At 52.4% G+C, this 19,465-nt stretch overlaps 1 protein-coding gene across 16 annotated transcripts in view; it reads right to left on the bottom strand.

Moving 5' to 3' along the window:
• Nucleotides 1-2,000: 2,000 nt before the first annotated feature.
• The window catches only part of MFSD13A (major facilitator superfamily domain containing 13A), a 39,909-nt gene continuing 22,444 nt past the window's right edge, over nt 2,001-19,465 (bottom strand). For 2 of the 16 annotated variants that reach the window (XM_065521355.1, XM_065521354.1), the window contains exons 3-11: nt 17,778-17,967; nt 9,949-10,191; nt 9,056-9,138; nt 8,015-8,470; nt 7,736-7,859; nt 6,098-6,194; nt 5,324-5,495; nt 5,053-5,246; nt 2,001-3,323 (exon numbers count right to left, since the gene is read on the bottom strand). In XM_065521355.1, the coding sequence (XP_065377427.1) occupies nt 3,061-3,323; nt 5,053-5,246; nt 5,324-5,495; nt 6,098-6,194; nt 7,736-7,859; nt 8,015-8,470; nt 9,056-9,138; nt 9,949-10,116 (1,557 nt within the window). In that variant the 5' untranslated portion in view covers nt 10,117-10,191; nt 17,778-17,967 and the 3' untranslated portion in view covers nt 2,001-3,060. Of the gene's footprint in view, nt 3,324-5,052; nt 5,247-5,323; nt 5,496-6,097; nt 6,195-7,735; nt 7,860-8,014; nt 8,471-9,055; nt 9,139-9,948; nt 10,192-12,886; nt 13,021-17,438; nt 17,495-17,777; nt 17,968-19,465 lie in introns of those variants that run through there. The other 14 variants (XM_065521358.1, XM_065521356.1, XM_074002617.1 and 11 more) reach the window with 12 other exon arrangements.

Below are 19,465 nucleotides of genomic sequence, written 5' to 3'. Positions count from 1 at the left end.
TGATCACACCACAGCCTAAGTTCAAAAACAGAAAGAAGGTCCCACTCGTGTGTACACTCTAGCCCATGGGTGAGACTCAACTCCAGATGACAGGAGTGGCTCTCAACATCCCTGAAATCAAAGATTCTCAAAACTGTCACATGAATAAGAAGGCCAGGGACTTGGCCCGGCATGGTGGCTCACACCACGCCTGTAATCCCAGCACTTTGGGAGGCCAAGGCAGGTGGATCACGAGGTCAGGAGTTCAAGACCAGCCTGGCTAAGATGGTGAAACCCCGTCTTTACTAAAAACTACAAAAATTAGCTGGGCACAGTGGCAGGCGCCTGTAACCCCAGCTACTCAGGAGGCTGAGGCAGGAGAATCACTTGAACCCGGGCGGTGGAGGTTACAGTGAGCCGAGATTGCACCACTGCGCTCCAGCCTGGGTGACAGAGTAAGACTCTGTCTAAAAAAAAAAAAAAAAGGCCGGGAGCTTATTACAATGCAGTTTCCAAGACCCATGCTCAGATATCCTGATTAATCACTTCTCCATTTAAAACCTGCACTTGGGAGGAAAATTGCCAGGTCTTTGACAAATGATAACCTATTTAATCTTCTCAATAACCTTACAAAGTATATGTGCTTTTATTGTCCATTTTACAGATAAGGATTTGAAGCCATGGAAAGATTAAGCAATTTCCCAAAGCTCTGCCTTTTTTTTTTTTTCTTCTTGAGATGAAGTCTTACTTTGTCACCCAGTCTAGAGTGCTGTGGCATGATCTCAATCTCCACTCACTGCAACCTCCGCCTCCTGGGTTCAAGCACTTCTCCTGCCTCAGCCTCCCAAGTAGCTGGGATTACAGGTGCCTGCCACTGTGTCCAGCTAATTTTCGTATTTTTAATAGAGATGGGGTTTCACCATGTTGGCCAGGCTGGTCTCAAACTTCTGACCTCAGGTGATCTGCCTGCCTTGGCCTCCCAAAGTGCTGAGATTACAGGTGTGAGCCACCATGCCCGGCGCTGGCCTTTCTTAATCTAGAATGTAAACCCAGGCCATAGAACCTACAGCCTACATTTTTAATTACCATGCAGCCTGTAAAAAACCATAGGCCTAGAGCAGTGGTTCCCAATTGGAACCAACTTTGCCTCCTAGGACACATCTGGCAATGCCTGGAGATATATTTGTTTGTCACAACTGGTGTGTGTGGGGGGTGGGGTGGGAGGTGCTAAACGTCTACAACAGAGAACTATCTGGCCCCAAATATCTCTAGTGCCAAGGTTGAGAAATGGTGGCTGAGAGCCATGGTTTTCAGCGCCAACTGCATGATAAAATCACCTACAGAGATGTTCAAAATCCTACTGCCCAGGCCATACCCCAGACCCATTAAGTCAGAATCCCAAGGAATAGAATTCAGATGTCAGTATTTTTTAAGTTCCCCAGGTGACCCCAAGGCTGAGAACCTCGGGCCTAAAAGAGGCTCCTCTCTCTTTGACTACCACGTCCAACAGTGATACATGGGAAATGCATTGAGGCCTGATGGTCATTTTGGGCCCCAGTGCCTATGTAGTTACCAATCTATGTTTTTCTCCCTGGCACCTTGGTAACCCACCATTTTTCTTTTTTTTTTTTCTTTTTGAGATGGAGTCTTGCTCTGTCGCCCAGGTTGGAGTGCATGCAGTGGCACAATCAATGCAACCTCCTCCCGGGTTCAAGCGATTCTCCTGCCCCAGCCTCCTGAGTAGCTGGGATTACAGGTGCGCACCACCACACCCGGCTAATTTTTGTATTTTTAGTAGAGATGAGGTTTCGCCATGTTGGCTCAGGCTGGTCTCAAACTCCTGACCTTAGGTGATCCACCCACCTCGGCCTCCCAAAGTGCTGAGATCACAGGCATGAGCCACTGCGCCTGGCCTGCCTATCACTCTTATTCAGAAAAATGCTCTTGGGGGCTTTTTCTAGTCAGTAAGGAATCCTGGTTCTCAACCTCAGCAACCCACCATTCACTCACACAGCACAGACTTGAGGAAAAAGAATGGCCGACTTTAATCAGTCTGTAAGGAAATAAACATCTTTAGAGGCCGTGTGGGGGTAGGGGAGCCCTGCAGCAGAGGAGGCATGCCACTTCAAGCACAGCTGAAGCAGAGAACCCTCTGAGAGAAACTACTAGAAGGGTGGACTGAGGGGGAGGTGGGACTTGGAGTCAGCTTTCCCTGACTGGGAAAAAGAGAGGAGTTGCAGTATCAAAAGTGGTTCCTGAGCACCACAGCGGCCAGCTCCGGCCAGGCAGCGGGACAGGCTCCCACGCCCCATGGCAGGCCCGTGTGCATCACAGGGCAGCCCCCTCCCTTCTTGGTCCTCTTCTGTCCTCCTGCTCCACAAGAGAAGCACATCCCTGAGCACATACGGCCCAGCCCTTGCCCAAGCTGAGCCAGACAGCTAAGCAGAGACTTTGACTGCAGTGAGAGCTCCCCGCTGCCATGTCTTCCAGGCTGCACTGGAGGAACGTGGTGGAGCAGAATGCTGGTAAAACTGGCTCCTGGCCGGGTGCGATGGCTCACGCCTATATTCCCAGCACTTTGGGAGACCAAAGCAGGCAGATCACTTGAGGTCAGGAGTTCGAGACCAGCCTGGCCAACGTGGTGAAACCTCATCTCTACTAAATAATACAAAAATTAGGTCACAGTGGTTCACGCATGTAATCCCAGCACTTTGGGAGGCCGAGACAGGCTGATCACCTGAGGTCAGGGGTTCGAGACTAGCCTGGCCAACGTGATGAAACCCTGTCTCTACTAAAATTACAAAAAGTAGCCAGGCGTGGTGGCACGCTCCTGTAATCCCAGCTACTCGGGAGGCTGAGGCAGGAGAATCGCTTGAACCTGGGTGGTGGAGGTTTCAGTGAGCCCAGATTGCAACACTGCACTCCAGCCTGGGCAACAGATCAATTTTTTGAGGGAACATCTCCAAAAACAAAAACAAAAACAAAACAGCTATGAAATCCTTAAAAAAAAAAAAAAAAAAAAACTGGCTCCTCCCCCAGGCTGCCGGCAGCGTCCTCAGTGGGGTGGCCTTGCCACAGCTCTCACACCATCTTAACATCCAGGGTTTGGGCCTGTGACAGGTTCTGGCGCTGGGCCTTGACCATGTGCAGGCGTCTCCCGTGCAGCGTGAACTGAGACCAGGTGAAGAGCTGCAGCAGAGCACAGGTGATGGGTACCAGCACCAGCAGGTAGAAGCAGCCCTGGCGGAGCATCGGGGCCTGTGCAGGGGCTGGGGCTGGGGGCTCTGGCCAAGGATGGGCACTCCCCACAGGGGTTATCAGGGACTGCTGGAAGAGGTCATGACCTAGGACAAGAGATCACAGAAAGACTATGGTCAGCCCATTGCCCTCCAAGCCTTGGTGCCCTCCAAGTCCATGGTGTGACATCTCAGACACCACATGGACATGTGCAGACTACAACTCCTGAGTCCTTCAAATCCGCTCCTCTCCTACGCTTCCCATCTCAGTGACGGGCACCACCATCTACCCAATAACTCAGGCCTAAAACCTCAAAGTCCTCCTCAGTTCCCTGGTTCGTTTCACGCCATCACTCCCCCAACACCCAATCCTTCATCTCCCCCCAACTCCAAAACATATCCCACTTGCCACCACCCTGACCCAAGTCTCCATGGCCTCTGCCACAGTCTCCCAAAGATCTCCCTGCTGTCCCCATTCTGGCCTCCCTATGATCTGCTGTCCATACGGCAGCCAGAGTGAACTTTTTTTTTCTTTTTTTTTTCTTTGAGAGATGGAGTCTCGCTCTGTCTCCCAAGCTGGAGTGCAGTGGCACGATCTCTGCTCACTGCAACGTCTGCCTCCCAGGTTCAAGCAATCCTCCTGCCTCCCAGGTTCAAGTGATCCTCCTGCCTCAGCTTCCCAAATAGCTGGGACTACAGGCATGCACCACACCCAGCTAATTTTTGTATGTTTTAGTAGAGACGGGGGTTTCACTATACGTTGACCAAGCTGGTCTCAAACTCCTGACCTCAGGTGATCTCCCTCCTCAGCCTCCCAAAGTGCTGGGATTACAGGTATGAGCCACCTCACCCAGCCCAGAGTGAATTTTGTTAAAAAGTCAAATCACACCACGTCACTTCCCTGTTTAAAACCCTCCCTGGCCAGGAGTGGTGACTCAAGCCTGTAATCTAAGCACTTTGGGAGACCGAGGTGGGTGGATCACCTGAGCTCAGGAGTTTGAGACCAGCCTGGGCAACCTGGCAAAACCCCATCTCTACATAAAATACAAAAAGTTAGCCGGCATGGTGGCATACGCCTGTGGTCCCAACTACTTGGGAGGCTGAGGTAGCAGGCTCACTTGAACCTGGGAGGTCAAGGCTGTAGTGAGTCAAGATTGTGCCACTGCACTCCAGCCTGGGTGACAGGGAGACCCTATCTCAATCAATCAATCAATCAATAACGCTCCCAACAGCTTGCTTCCAATACTGCCCTGGTCAACAAAGCCCTCTTCACTTTTCCAGCCACATCTCCTAATCACCCCTGACACCCTGGGCCTTTGCACCTGCTGTTACCTCTGCCTGTGATTCACTGAGACCTTTTCTAGACAAATCCTTGCCATTCAGCTCACATCCTGAGGGGCACCTTCTCAGAGAGCCCTTCCCTGATGACACTACATAGTTTCTGAGTCACGCCATCTCACATCACCCTAATTTCACTGTAACACTGTCACTGCCTGATAATGTCTTATTTGGCTGTTTATTGCCAACCCCACCCCACACCTGACTAGAATACAAGCTCCGTGGTGGCAAAGACCTTGTCTATCTTATTCATGGTTAGCTCCCTGGCACCCAGAGCAGGGCCTGCAGAGAGGGGATTCCGTACATATTTGTTGAATGAATGAATAAATGAATGAACTAAGAAAGCATGGCGGAATCTGTGACCCAACAACTCTAGCCATGTTGGGGGGACGCCAGTTGCCACCTTCCCTCACTGGACCCAGAGCCCAGGCTTGCCAGTGTGCCAGGTAAGCTGTGCCCCCGGCGCCTTAAGAGCCCTTGCCTGTCGCCAGGCCCTCACCTGTGTAGAAACAGAGCAGCCAGGTGCCCAGCAGCGGGGCAAAGGTCTGGCCTGGCTTGGTCACCAGGGCAACCATGCCAAAGAGGAGTGCCGAGGCTGCCTGCTTGCGGTGGTTCAGCACCAGGTCCTCATCTACCAGGTCGGTGACCACCAAGGTCAGCAGCTTACAGGTGCCCTCAGTGAAGACGCGGTTGCTGTGGTAGAGGGAAAGAGTAGGCAGGAATGAAGGCATGGGACAGAGGTGTTGGGGGGAGCATGGGCAGGGGCATACCTGGCAATGAAGAGGCACAGCAGGCTGAGGTGGTCTGGGCCAGCCAACAACATGAGCAGGCTAAGGCCCAGCTTGAGCAGAAAGAGTCCCCGCACCACCGCGTAGACGCCCCAGCGCCGGCACAGGGACAGGAAGTAGAGGTTGTTGAGATGGGGAGCGACATAGGAGAGGCCTGGGGAGGGAGACGGGGCGCCACTTTGTCAAGGGCACTGCTGCAGTGCCAGTGAGTGCCACCAGCTTCACGGCCAACTGCATTCCTGTACACTAGCAATGCACTGGGCTCTGTGCTAAGAGCATCACTGTCTTAGTTCATCCTTACAGCCCCTTAAGGTGAGTACTATTATCATCCCCACTTTACAGATGAGAAAGAGAGGCCCAAAAAGATGAACTAACCCACCAGATGAGCACAGAGTCAAGACTGACACCCAGCCCATCAGATGATATTCCTCTGTGTTAACCAGTCACTGCACCCCCTCAGGGTGCCACCATCTCCAAGAGGACCGACACCAGCGCAGCCTCTGCCCCCCCCAACCCCCAGCACACCCTGCCCCCCATGCCCACTGTACCCGGCAGCCCTTGGTGTCTTAAAAAGATTGTCCTGGCTGGGTGCAGTGGCTCACACCTGTAATCCCAGTACTCTGGGAGGCCGAGGCAGGTGGATCACAGGGTCGGGAGATGGAGACCATCCTGACTAATACAGTGAAACCCCGTCTCTACTAAAAATAAAGTCTCTCTCCTTCCAGCCTGCATGAAGCACAGAAGGCCCCCACTCACCCAACAGGATGGAGCCCGTGGAAAGGGAGATATGGTCAGACAACAGATGCTCCAGGAAGAGAGGGAAGAAGTTGCTGTTGAAGTGGCAGTGGAAGACCTGCAACCCGACAGCGATGGTGAGGAGGCTTCCAGGTGGGAGGGGAGCTGACAAGGCCGGAAGTCAACAGGGGAGCACACATCTGCCAACCTCCCCACACCCCATCCTCAGAGCAGCAAGAGTAAGAGCAGGCCTTTTTCCCCATGTCCCTAAACACAGAACATGCCAGAACACAACCTAAAACCACATTCCTGGTGGTACCTAACTTTGCTAAAAAGTTAGAAGCCATGGCAAAATAGTATCTGAGCAATTAAAAGCTTTTTCTTTTTAATTGAAAACACATTAGGGAGGCTGGGCACGGGGGCTCACACTTGTAATCCTAGCACCTTAGCACTTTGGGAGGCCAAGGCAGGTGGATCACTTAAGGCCAGGAGTTTGAGACCAGCCTGGCCAACATGGCAAAACCCCGTCTCTACAAAAAATACAAAAAATTAGTCGGGTGTTTTATTGCATGCCTGTAATCCCATCTACCCGGGAGGCTGAGGTGGGAGAATCATTTGAACCCAGATCACGCCACTATACTGCAGCCCGGGCCACAAAGTGAGAAGAAAAAAAAAAAGAAAACACATCAGTGAGACAAATTTCATGACATGAAAACAGTTTATTTCTAAGTTCAGCTGGTTTATATACTACATGTTTTAGGTACAGCATTTGGCTCTTCTTTTTTTTAGAGATGGGGCCTTGCTCTGCCGCCCAGGCTGGAGTGCAGTGGTGCAATTATAACTCACTGCAGCCTCGAACTCCCCCAGGCTGGAGTGCAGTGGTGCAATTATAACTCACTGCAGCCTCGAACTCCCTCAGGCTGGAGTGCAGTGGTGCAATTATAACTCACTGCAGCCTCGAACTCCGGGCTCAAGCAGTCTTTCCACCTTGGCGCCCCAAAGTGCTGGGATTACAGGCGCGAGCCACTGCACCTGGCAGTGCTTGGTGTCTTAAAAAAATGGTTAAAGGGTCCCCAAAGGGGGCATCTCTGTCTCATATCCTCACTTTACAGGAGAGGACAGGGCTCCCCAGAGAGCCTGAGACCTGCCTAAGATCACACAGGGAGGGAAAAACTCAGAGGGCGCTAGAATCCAGGCCTCCTGACTACTCAACCTGCATTCCTGCCACCAAATTGCCCAGCAGACCTCCTGGGTGGCCCAGAACTCAGTTCCCAGCTCTTTTTTTTTTTTTCCTTTGAGAAGGAGTCTCACTCTGTTACCCAGGCTGGAGGGCAGTGGTGCCCTCTCAGCTCACTGCAACCTCCGCCTTCTGGGTTCAAATGATTCTCCTGCCTCAGCCTCCCAAATAGCTGGAATTACAGATGTGCTGGAATTACACCATGCCCAGCTAATTTTTGTATTTTTATGGGGTTTCGCCATGTTAGCCAGGTTGGTCTCGAACTCCTGTCCTCAAGTGATCCACCTGCCTCAGCCTCCCAAACTGCTGGGACTACAGGCATAAGCCACTGTGCCTGGCCGAGTTCCCAGCTCTTGAAGAGTCTGTCCCCTTGAGTGAAGTCCAGGCCAGCTGTAGAGGTGCCTGGAGCTGCTCCCCCATACCTGCACCAGGTCCATGCTCACAAACCACAGGAAGTTCCGATGGCGTGCCAGCTGCCGGAGATATTGGCCCAAGGTGATGCTGTCTGCCTCCTCACTGCCCACAAGCAGCTCCTCTCCACACAGGCTGTGGGGCAGAAGGGAGTGGAGAACTGCCTGGGGCTGGCCAGAGTTATCCCCCAACACATCCCAGGGCAGCCCCCATAAGCCAAGGACACAGCACCAAAATCAGACTTAGAAGGTTGCTGGTGAGGACCTGAAGAACCAGGGCTGGCCACTCACCCGCAATCCACAGCCAGGCCTGAGCACCCTGGGTCCCTTCGGGCGGCCTCAACCCGCCGCCTCAGCAGCCGTGTGGCCCCCAGAAAGCCCAGCCCAGAGCTGACAGCCAGTGTCACGCAGAAAGCACGGAAGGAGGAGAAATCCTCCTTGTTCCAAAAGGCATAGGAGGCAAAGACAGAGAGGGAGCCGGCTGCACTGAAGAGGGAGCAGTAGAAGTTGAGGTGGGTGCGGTCGTGGGCTGAGAGTGCCAGGTCGGCCAGCAAGGCGTGGTGGTGCAGGTCCACGAGCGTCAGGAAGCCATCATAGAGGCACAGGCACAGCAAGAACTGCAGGCCAGCTGGGGCCCAGGGTACCCAGAATGCCAGGAATGACAGCGCCAGCAGCGGCCCATGCCAGCCCAGGGCCCGCACCCGGGCCAGCACCACGGCCCTTGAGGAGAGCCCAGCGCCTGACCTGCTGGGGAAAGGAGGGTTGTTGGGAGATGCCCTGTAAGCCTTGGCAGGCCGAAGTTCCCCTTGCCCAGGCTCCGGGGGAGGGATGGAGGCCCAGGGTGTGGGACTCACAACAGGGTGGTCGCACTGTCCCCCAAGTCCCCAGTCTGCAATTTAGGAAGCACAACTCAGCAGTGGGTACACTCCATCCTCTGCCCCAATTTCCACCCCATTATTAGCCTGTTGGGCTGATGGCCAAAGGGTATGGGATGCCCACTTCTCAAGGTTGGGAGAGATGATGGGATCAAGAAGGGATGGGGCAAAGGAATCTTCTAGAAGCAGCAGAGGGTGTTTGCAGTCCACAGTCCAGAGGGGCCAGCCAAGCCAAGCCAGGGTAGATCTCTTCACCTGCTAAGCCAGGCAAGGGTGCGTCCAAGGCCACCACTCCAACCCAAACAGAGCACCCTAGACCCCAGGAAGGGAAGGGGCATGGGCAACACTGAAATAGTCTCCCCTTCCTTCTCCACCCCAAACACAGGCAGTGGTCCTCCCTCCTGGGTAGCAGTAGGGTGGGACTGAACCAATTACGAGCTGTTCCCAATGCACCAACCGGTGCTGGGAGCTGAGGAACTGCCGGTCACTGAGCCAGCCGAAGAGGGGGTCATTGAGGCTGTTCCAGAGGAGAAACACCGTCTGCAGGCAGAGGGGAGACAGGCAGGTGGGCTCTAGGCAGCCTCCTCTCCAGGGCTCCTCCCACCCCAGCCTGCTCACCACCCCTCAAAGATGGCCCCAGCTTTCCTACCCGCAAACCTTTGCTCGTGTCAGTTCCTCTGCTAAAACCCACTCTGGCCAGGTGCGGTGGCTCACTCCTGTAATCCCAGCACTTCGGGAGGCCGAGGTGGATGGATCACCTGAGGTCAGGAGTTCGAGACCAGCCTGGCCAACATGGCGAAACCTCGTCTCTACTAAAAATACAAAAATTAGCTGGGCATGGTGGCGGGCGCTTGTAATCCCAGCTACTTGGGAGGTTGAGACAGGAGAATCACTTGAACCAGGAAGGCAGAGGTTGCAGTGAGCTGAGATTGCGCCACTGCACTCTAGCCTGTGCAACAAGAGTGATACTCCATCTCAAAAACAAAACAAAACAAAAAAAAACCCTACTCTGCCAGTCAAACCACTGCCCCCCTCAAACTCACACCCATCCAGAGCCCAGCTGGTAAATGTATGCAGCTGATAAATTCATGTATGTGAACATATTATATATATGAATACACAGAACAGCAACTATGTAAGACAGTGGCCAGGAAAGCTGATCTAGTTCCCATCGAGGAGGAGTCATCAAGGCCTCCACAGCTTTTCTTGCTGAGTCTTGGTGAACAACCTGGACTGCCCATGCCTCTGACTGGGTGGGAGCTGGCGCCTGCAATCTACCCGGCAGCCTGGACAGCCTCTAGTCTCCACCCTACACCCTCCTCCATGTTGGCCACCCAGCGCTGGCCTTACCTCTCCGACCCAGAAGGCCATTTTGTTGATCTTGTACACTGATACAAAGGTGTCTACATAGTAGAGCAGGAAGACATTGTGCAGGATGGTGGTGAAGAAAGCCAGGGAGCCATAGACCGCAGCTGTGGGCAGACCCAGCAACCAGGCCTGGGGCCGATCCAGCCCCATGGCTGCAGCCCCAGCCTTAACCCCAGGAGCACCGGGGAGGGCTCATGGCCACAGGCAGTCTTGTCATCCTCGTCCCTGGGAAAGAAGGAACCAGTGAGGAACAGGGATCAATGCCAGCTCTGCTCTTAACCCCAGACCTCTGAATAATTTAAAAACTCATTTTCAACAGGAGAGTTTGTACTGACAACAGTGCTGGGAATTATGAATGAAGTACAACGGAAACAGTGCTGAGCTAGACACCACTAATCTGGGAGTGACTCGAGGAAACAGAGAGACTGTGGGAAGAGACGGCAGACACCCAGCGAGTGCTGAGCCAGGTCACGTGCCAGGGCTGAATGCTCAGTGTCTTCTTAGATCGCACTGTGTGACTTTAATGGTCTAGACGGGACAACCCTGAGCTTGGGCACACAATGCACTTACAGTAAAATGTCAGGCAGTTACCCAACCCAGGCCTTAGCCTCCTCTTCTCTAAAAGGTAAAAGGAGATTGTTATGCCTATTTTGCAAATCATAAGGATTAACTGATGTAACTCACAGAAAGCACTCACTGTTGGTATTGATACGGAAGACGGGAAGGGAAGTGCCGGAAACGGAAGGACGTAGTCCCTTTAAATGATACGGAAGTGGGGAAGGGAAGTGCTGGGTAGAGGAGGGCATGGTCCCTAGCTAGGGCTCCACCCCTGGGCCTGACCTAGGTGAGGACAGGCTTTTTTTTTTCCTGCCCAAATGTTGCATTTCCCAAGACCACCCTGGCCCACCACACCCCCATCCAGTGCTTATAAAAACCCTGACACCCAGCCGGGTGCAGTGGCTCATGCCTGTAATCCCGGCACTTTGGGAGGCCAAGGTGGGCGGATCACCTGAGGTCAGGAGTTCAAGACCAGCCTGGCTAACACACCAGCCTGGCTAACACGGTGAAACCCCGTCTCTACTAAAAATACAAAAAATTAGCCGGGCGTGGTGGCACATGCCTGTAATCCCAGCTACTAGGGAGGCTGAGGCAGGAGAATTGCTTGAACCTGGGAGGCGAGCACTCTAGCCTCAGCACCAAGAGCGAAACTCAGTCTCAAAAAGAAATTTAAAAAAAAAAGAAAGAAGCACTCTAAGCCTGCAAGTCCCCACCACTACCCCCGTGGGCCACAGTGATCCTATCTTGTCCCAAGGCAGGAGGATGGCCTTTCCCTGAGGCCCTTGAGCCCCCTGAAGAAAATGCATTTCTTTTTTTCCTCAAAGCTTTATTCAGGTCTAACTGACAAACACTAAACTGCACAGTTTTCAAAGCATGCAGGCTGATAAGTTACACCATATGCATGTACCTGTGAAATCATCACCACAAACAAGATAATGAACACATCCATCACCCTACATTCCCTCGACACTGCTTTTCTGAGTAACATATGGAAAAAAGTCATACGGGGCTAGGCACAGTGGCTCACACTTGTAATCCCAGCACTTTGGGAGGCCAAGGTGGGCAGATCACTTGAGGCCAGGAATTTGAGACCAGCCTGGCCAGCAGGGCAAAACCCCGTCTCTACTAAAAATACAAAAATTAGACGGTGTGGTGGCAGACACCTGTAGTCCCAGCTACTCGGGAGCTGAGGCAGGAGAATTGTTTGAACCCTGGAGGTGGAGGTTACAGTGAGCCCAGATCGCACTCCAGCCTGGGTGACAGAGCGAAACTCTCCCTCAAAAATAAATAAATAAAAATAAAATTTTTAAAATGGTGAGCACTAAAGCTTTAGAGATTTATCACTATCCAACCTCTCAGCCCTTCTGTAAAATGGAGAGGCCCCACGCCCGCCACACAGGGATGAGGTGGCATTAAATGAGATGCCCTCTGAAGGTGCCTGGGGATGTAAAGCACGATGTCCACCTCTGTTACCATCCTTAGCTGGGTCACTTACTCCAGTTCCTCCAGGGCTTTCAGAACTCTCCTGCCTTTGTCAAAAGGGAGTGAAGCCTCCCCATCCCTACCCAGATGCCCAGTGATCCGTCCTTGTTGCTGGTGAAGGTGAGCCCTGCACACAAGGTCCCCAGCCTCCCCCAGCCACCTCCCTGCACCCACACTGGGTAGAAGAAGGTTAATGAGATGGAACAGGTATGACTTTTGCCATCATCAGGGCCTGGGTTCAAATCCCAACTGTACTTCCTACTAAGAGTGTAACCTCAGGCAATTCAACCCTTCTGGGCTGGAGTTTCCTCATCTATAAAATGGGGTAATAATGCCTATCCTTTTCTTTTTCTTTTTTTTTTTGAGATGGAGTCTTGCTTTGTTGCCCATGCCAGAGTGCAGTGGTGCCATCTTGTCTCATTGCACGCCATTGAGTTCATGCCATTCATGAACACCTGGGTTCTCATTGCACGCCTGGGTTCATGCCATTCTCCTGCCTCAGCCTCCCGAGTAGCTGGGACTACAGGCGCCCGCCACCACGCCCAGCTAATTTTTTGTATTTTTCATAGCGATGGGGTTTCACCGTGTTAGCTGGGATGGTCTCGGTCTCCTGACCTGGTGATCCGCCCGCCTTGGCCTCAAAGTGCTGGGTTACAGGCGAGAGCCACCAGGCCCAGCCAGGGTTACTCTTTTGGGGGTTTATCTTCCAGATTCCACTCCTCCATCAGGAAACAGCCTTCCCCCACTTGCCCTCCCCACCCTCAATCCACCCAGCAGAGAACAGCAACCCCACCTCTCCCAGGGAAGAACAGCTTGGAGCCCACACCAGCCTTGCATAAGCTGGTGAGAAATCTTGTAACCTGCAACCAACTCCACCCACCTTCCTGGCACCTTCCAAGACCCATCCTCATGGTCCCAGCTGGTAGCCTTGAGCCAGTCACTCCCTCTCCCTGAGCCTCAGGCTCCTCGCCCACAAAGTGGGGATGTTATGTCAACCTCTTAGATGGCTGGGGGCTGAAATGCAAAAGGAATATAAAGCCAAGTGCCTGCTACATGGAAGACCCTCAACACACAACAGCTATTTTTTTTTTTTTTTTAAGATGGAGTCTCGCTCTGTCACCCAGGCTGGAGTGCAGTGGCACAATCTCAGCTCACTGCAACCTCCGCCTCCCAGGTTCAAGCGATTCTCCTTCCTCAGTCTCCTGAGTAGCTGGGATTACAGGCGCCCACCACCACACCCGGCTAATTTTTTATTTTTTATTTTTTAATTTTTTTGTAGAGATGGAGTCTTCCTCTGTCGCCCAAGCTGGAGTGCAGTGGCACGATCTAGGCTCACTGCAACTTCCACCTCCTGGGTTTAAGCCATGCTCCTGCCTCAGCCTCCTGAGTAGCGGGGATTACAGGCGCACATGACCACACTCGGCAAAATCTTTTTTTTTTTTTTTTTTCTTTTTTTGAGACGGAGTCTCACTCTATCACCCAGGCTGGAGTGCAGTGGCGCGATCTCGGCTCACTGCAAGCTCCACCTCCCGGGTTCACACCATTCTCCTGCCTCAGCCTCCCGAGTAGCAGGGACTACAGGCGCCTGCCACCGCACCTGGCTAATTTTTTGTATTTTTAGTAGAGACAGGGTTTCACAGTGTTAGCCAGGATGGTCTCAATCTCCTGACCTCATGATTCATCCGCCTCGGCCTCCCAAAGTGTTGGGATTACAGGCGTGAGCCACTGCGCCCGGCCATAATTTTTTTTGTATATTTAGTAGAGACGGGGTTTCATCATATTGGTCAGGCTGGTTTCGAACTCCTGACCTCGTGATCCGCCCGCCTCGGCCTCCCAAAGTACTGGGATTACAGGCATGAGCCACCACGCCCAGTCTAATTTTTGTATTTTTCGTAGAGATGGGGTTTCACCATATTGGCCAGGCTGGTCTCGAACTCCTGACCTCAAGTGATCTGCCTGCCTCGGCCTCCCAAAGTGTCGGGATTACAGGTGTGAGCCACTACTGTGCCCGGCCCACAGTAGCCATTTTCTTTTTTCTTTCTTTTTTTTTTTTTTTTTTGAGACAGAGTCTCCCTCCATTGCCCAGCCTGAAGTGCGGTGGCGCAATCTCAGCTCACTGCAACCTCTGCCTCCCAGGTTCAAGCAATTCTCCTGCTTCAGTCTCCCGAGCAGCTGGGATTACAGGCATGTGCCACCACACCCAGCTAATTTTTGTATTTTTAGTAGAGACGGGGTTTCACCATGTTGATCAAGCTGGTCTTCAACTCATGACCTCGTGATCCGCCCGCCTCAGCCTCCCAAAGTGCTGGGATTACAGGCATGAGCCACTGCGCCTGGCCTACAGTAACCATTTTCTTTCCATTTCTCTGAAGTTTGGTTTCATGATATTTATTTATTTATTTTTATTTTTTATTTTTTTGAGACAGGGTCTCACTCTGTCGCCCAGGCTAGAGTACAGTGGTGGGTTCTTGACTCACTGCAACCTCCGCCTCCCAGGTTCAAGAAATTTTCCTGCCTCAGCCTCCCAAGTAGTTGGGATCACAGGCGTGCGCCACCATGCTTGACTAATTTTTGTATTTTTTGTACAGACAGGGTTTCGCCACGTTGGCCAGGCTGGTCTTGAACTCCTGACCTCAAGTGATCCTCCCGCCTTGGCTTCCTGAAGTGCTGGGGTTACAGGAGTGAGCCACCGTGTGGTTTCATGATCTTTAAAGATCAGTCACTAGGTGGAGCGTGGTGGCTTATGCCTATAATTTTAGCACTTTGGAAGGCCAAGGCAGAAGGATCACTTGGGGCCAGGAGTTAGAGACCGGCTGGGGCAACATCAATCAAAAATAAAAATCATTGACCTTTCTGCCAAATCCATGATTGAAATTGTCTTTCCAGCACCCAAACTTTATGCCTTTTGCCACCTGGAATATCTTAGCCCCTCTTGTCTGCCATCCATCAAATTCCTTTTTAAATGCCACCTCCACACTTTTTTTCATGCTGTTCCTGCCACCTAAGATACCCTAGGATAACTATATACTATTCCTCAGCCATACAGGGTATGCTTGGGTTTTACATCCATCATCAGACCCCCTACAGCTCTGTTACTATCTGCATTCACGCTTTGTCCATGAAGAAACCAAGGCTCTGAAGATTCAATAACAGGCCCAAGTCACAGAGCTAGTAGGTGCTGGAGTCAAGATTCAAAACAGGTTTTGACTAAAACAACAGCATTCTCACTTCATTATCCCCCCACACCCTGCCCCCATCTTATCAAATCCCGCTCATCCAGTGTCACGGCTTTCTCAAGCACACCCAATCAAGTGTTCTCTCCCGATTTCCCCTTTATCAGGCATCCAGATGCCTCCCTTCCCCTCCTCCAGCCCACAGGCTTCTTAAAAGCAGGGCTGATGCCGGGCGCGGTGGCTCACGCCTGTAATCTCAGCACTTTGAGAGGCTGACACGGGTGGATCACGAGGTCAGGAGATCGAGACCATCCTGGCTAACATGGTGAAACCCCGTCTCTACTAAGAATACAAAAATTTGCCAGGCATGGTGGCGGACGCCTATAGTCCCAGCTACTTGGGAGGCTGAGGCAGGAGAATGGGGTGACCCCAGGAGGCGGAGCTTGCAGTGAGATAGCGCCACTGCACTCTAGCCAGGACGACAGAAGGAGACTCTGTCTCTAAAAAAAATTAAAAATAAAAATAAAAAATAAAGCAGGCCTGAGTTAGTCCCACCCTTGATCCCTGCCCTTTGCCTGCACCAGGCTCCCTCAGCGTGCTCAGTCAATCCCTGCTGGGTCGACTGGCCCCTAAAAGGTCAGTATGAACATCCTCAACCCTAGGCAACAGCAGCAGCAGTCATAGGAAAACTGTCATCCTCAGACCCCACTGTGCCCCTAGCTCTGTGTTCTGCTTAACTGTGGGAGTCAGAGAGAAGGGGCAGCCTGGGAAGCTTGATGTGCCTCTCTGAGTAAGATACTAAAGCAAGGCAACAGGTACAAAGAATAGTGATCATAACAGAGAAACATTTATTAAGCTTTCGCCGGGTGCACAGCGCTGTGCTAAGAGACACAGAAACAATCTGGGAAGAGAGCTCAGAGCAGCAAGGGAGAAAGGGGCCATATCACGAAAGGTTTTGTAAACCTTGTACAAGATTCTATGCTGAGGACAACAGGTGGGGCGCTGGGAGTGGGGAAGTGACAGAATCAGATCTGTTTGGAAGGAGCCCTCTGGCAGGTGTCAAAACTCTTCTCCTTCACCCTGTCAGGCCCCTGGGAGGTAAAGACTGGAAAGGGATGGAAGCAGCAGCATCTCCCTGATTTCTGAACCAACCTATGGTGGGTGGGGGAGGCTGATGAATTTAGTGGAGGGAACCAAGAATGCCGAACTGGGCCCCTGGAGTGAGGGGCATCAGACTGTACAAGAGGTATTAGTGCAGAGGGAAAAGCTACAAATAGGCATAATTCGGAGTCAGGAGCCCTGGGTCAGGTGTGAACATTATCTTTAACTTACTATCTTAGTCTATTCCTACATCTGTGAAGCAGTGAAAACAATTCCATTCTCTGCCTGTCCTCAGAAATACCAAATGAACAAATGAGCATTAAAGGTATAATATGTGCCCTTTTGTCAACAGGCAGCTGACCTCTGAATTGTCTGCTGTGTTTCCTGTTTCACTATCGGGGTCATGTCTTCCTGCCCAGTCTCCCCACAGCAGGGTCTAGCACCAGGGTTGGGGGGTGGGGGGCCCATCCTCCTCCTCCGGCTGGAAATGAGTTTTCAACTTGTTGAGATGGGGACCTTCTCCCTCCCCCTCCCCCTCCCCCACAGGTCCTTGAAGAAGCGACAGCTTCACCTCAGGACCACCCACCCCTCCCAAGCCACTGAGAAGTTTGGGATCAGCCCAGGAGCTCTTCACTCAATAGCTGGTGCTGAAACACGTGTAGGGCTGCTCTCCACCGCCTGCACATTAAAATCACCTGAGGAGCTGTGCAATAATACCGAGGCCCAGGCCTCACCCAGCGCAGTTAAACCGGAATTTCTCAGGGCGGGCCCAGCATCGGTGTTTTTTTTTAAGCTCCCCAAGTGCCACCAGGGTTAAATGCCTTTATGCTAATAGAACGGAACCCAGCCTGACCAGTGCATCCCTCGATCCCAGACCGCCAGGGAGCTATCTGACCCACTGCATCCCTTTCCTCCAGACCCCCGGAGAGCCCTTCTGCGAGGATTCCACCCTTGCCCCCTTGAAGCCCGCTTCTTCCTCCCGGACCACAGAACTCTTCCAATCCACAATATGATCACCCCAAAGACCCCCGCAGATAGCCCCCATGACTCCCAGAGCGCAAAGCATTCCCCTCCCACTCGGGCCTGTAGTTTGTGCCAGATCGGCCCCAGCCCAGCCCGCTCCCGCCCGCGAGCCCCGGCCTCTGGCCAGCTTCTCACCGCAATCGTAGCCGGCGAAGCCTAATCCTACGGCTGGCGGGAGCCAGGTGCAAGCCAGTGCGCCTGCGCGCGCTTCTAGGGTTTCCCCAGCCTCTCCCTCCGCTCCCGCCCAGCGATTGGCTCCGCGCGGCCCCGGGACCGCAGCTCCGGCAGGTGACCGCACCTGAAGCTGCCGCCGCCATGTTTGTCACGGGCGCTTGCCCTTAGCGATCAAAAGGAGATACTAGCAAATAGGGTCAGGTTGCTGGATTCTTGACCGGCTCAACCCCTCTCCTTTACCTCCACGATAGCTTAATGTAATTTCAGTGCAAACCAGCACGTTTTTTTCTAAGCGCTCACCTTCCTTCCCTCCTTGCCTAGTACTTGTTGGGAGAACAAAGAGAGTTCAGCATCTCCATGGAGTCTTGTGGTCTGAGCGGATGCACAGCTGCAGCTGACTTGGAGGTGGCAGCTCCTTCATGAGCCCTTCAAGGGTGGAAAGGTCCAGGTTGAGCTGTGGGCACCAGGGCTCTAGCCACAGGAGCCAGACCTGAAGGTGGGGAACAGCACCAGGGCCTGAATGAGCAACCACGCAGCCCAACCTCCTTGTATTAATAATGGTAATATAACATAAAAAGTACTGAGTGCTTGCTATGTGCCCTGTACTACATTCAGAACAACACGTGCATTCTCTTGTTGAGTCCTCACATCATTCCCAGCAGGTAGGCGCTTTTATCCCCATTTTATACGTGAGGAAACTGCGGTTCAGAGAGATTCAATGACATGTAAACAGCAAGGGCCCAGTCGAGGTGGAACCCAGCTATCCTGACTCCACATGGGAGTCTTTCCTCTTCCCACACCTGCACAATTCCTCAAAATCAAGTTTTGTTTTGCTCAATGTAGGCTGTGGAGGATGTTTTATGTTTTCTCCCAACTGGCCTGTAAGCCTGGATAGGTTTTTGGGCAAACAAACAGCACACATTCCAGCTCTGCCTGGTTCCCCTACCTTGGGACACAGGGCAAAGAGCCTATGGCCTTTGGCTTCTGGGGGACCTGGAACTCATCCCCTAGCTCCACCACTTCCTTGCTAAGGGACTCCTTTATTGTTATTGTTATTATTATTATTATTATTTGAAACAGGGTCTTGCTCTGTTGCTCAGGCTAGAGTGCAGTGGTGGCATGATCTCAGCTCACTGCAACCTCCACTTCCCTGGCTCAGATGATCCTCTCACCTCAGCCTCCCAAGTTGCTGGGACCACCAGCTCACTCCACCATGCCTGGCTAATTTCTAAAATTATCTGTAGAGATGGAGTCTCACTATGTTACCCAGGGTGGTCTTGAATTCCTGGGCTCAAGGGACCCTCCCGCTTCAGCCTCCCAAAGTGCTGGAATGATAAGCGTGAGTCACTGCACCTGGCTGGGGCCCTCCTTTTGTGAGCCTGTTTTATGCTTTACAGGGATTTTTCAGGCATTAAATGAGAAACAAGGGTGTAGGAGCTTTGTGAACTGCTCATCCTTATGACCTTCATTGATGGTTGTCAGCTAACTCCCTGCAACAGGAATATTGTCCTCCTCCTCCTAACAACCACAGCAAATGGTCCAATGTAGTGTCCAGGGGCTAGAGCCTGGACAAATGGTCTAGTGTCCAGGGGCTAGAGCCTATTCAACCAGTTCCTGGGGAGCCCCCAGGGACGCCATGAACCTTGCCCCCAGAATCCATTTCCCTCTAACCTGTCTCATTTCCCTCCTTCCCAATCTCTTTCAGATACCCTTCACACTTCCCATGTCACCCCAAGCCACACATAGACACACACACACACACATACACCCATCTCCCTTCTAGACTTAGACAATTGCTGAAACCCCTCCTGATCCAGAAGGCCTCATGAGTAGAAGACAGGTGATCATTTTGCCCCTCTCCTCACCTCTTACCTCCATCTGTGCTTTCCTGGCTGTGAGAACAGAAAACCCAGCATTCAGCCTGGAGTCCAGCACACTGGGATCTCCATACATTTGCTAAAGGAGTCTCCCCGGCTTTCTATCTTTGG

Source organism: Macaca fascicularis, chromosome 9 (assembly GCF_037993035.2).
Source record: "Macaca fascicularis isolate 582-1 chromosome 9, T2T-MFA8v1.1".
Lineage (NCBI taxonomy): Eukaryota > Metazoa > Chordata > Mammalia > Primates > Cercopithecidae > Macaca > Macaca fascicularis.
Note: the sequence above shows the minus strand (reverse complement) of the source record. Positions and strands in the feature narration are given on the sequence as shown.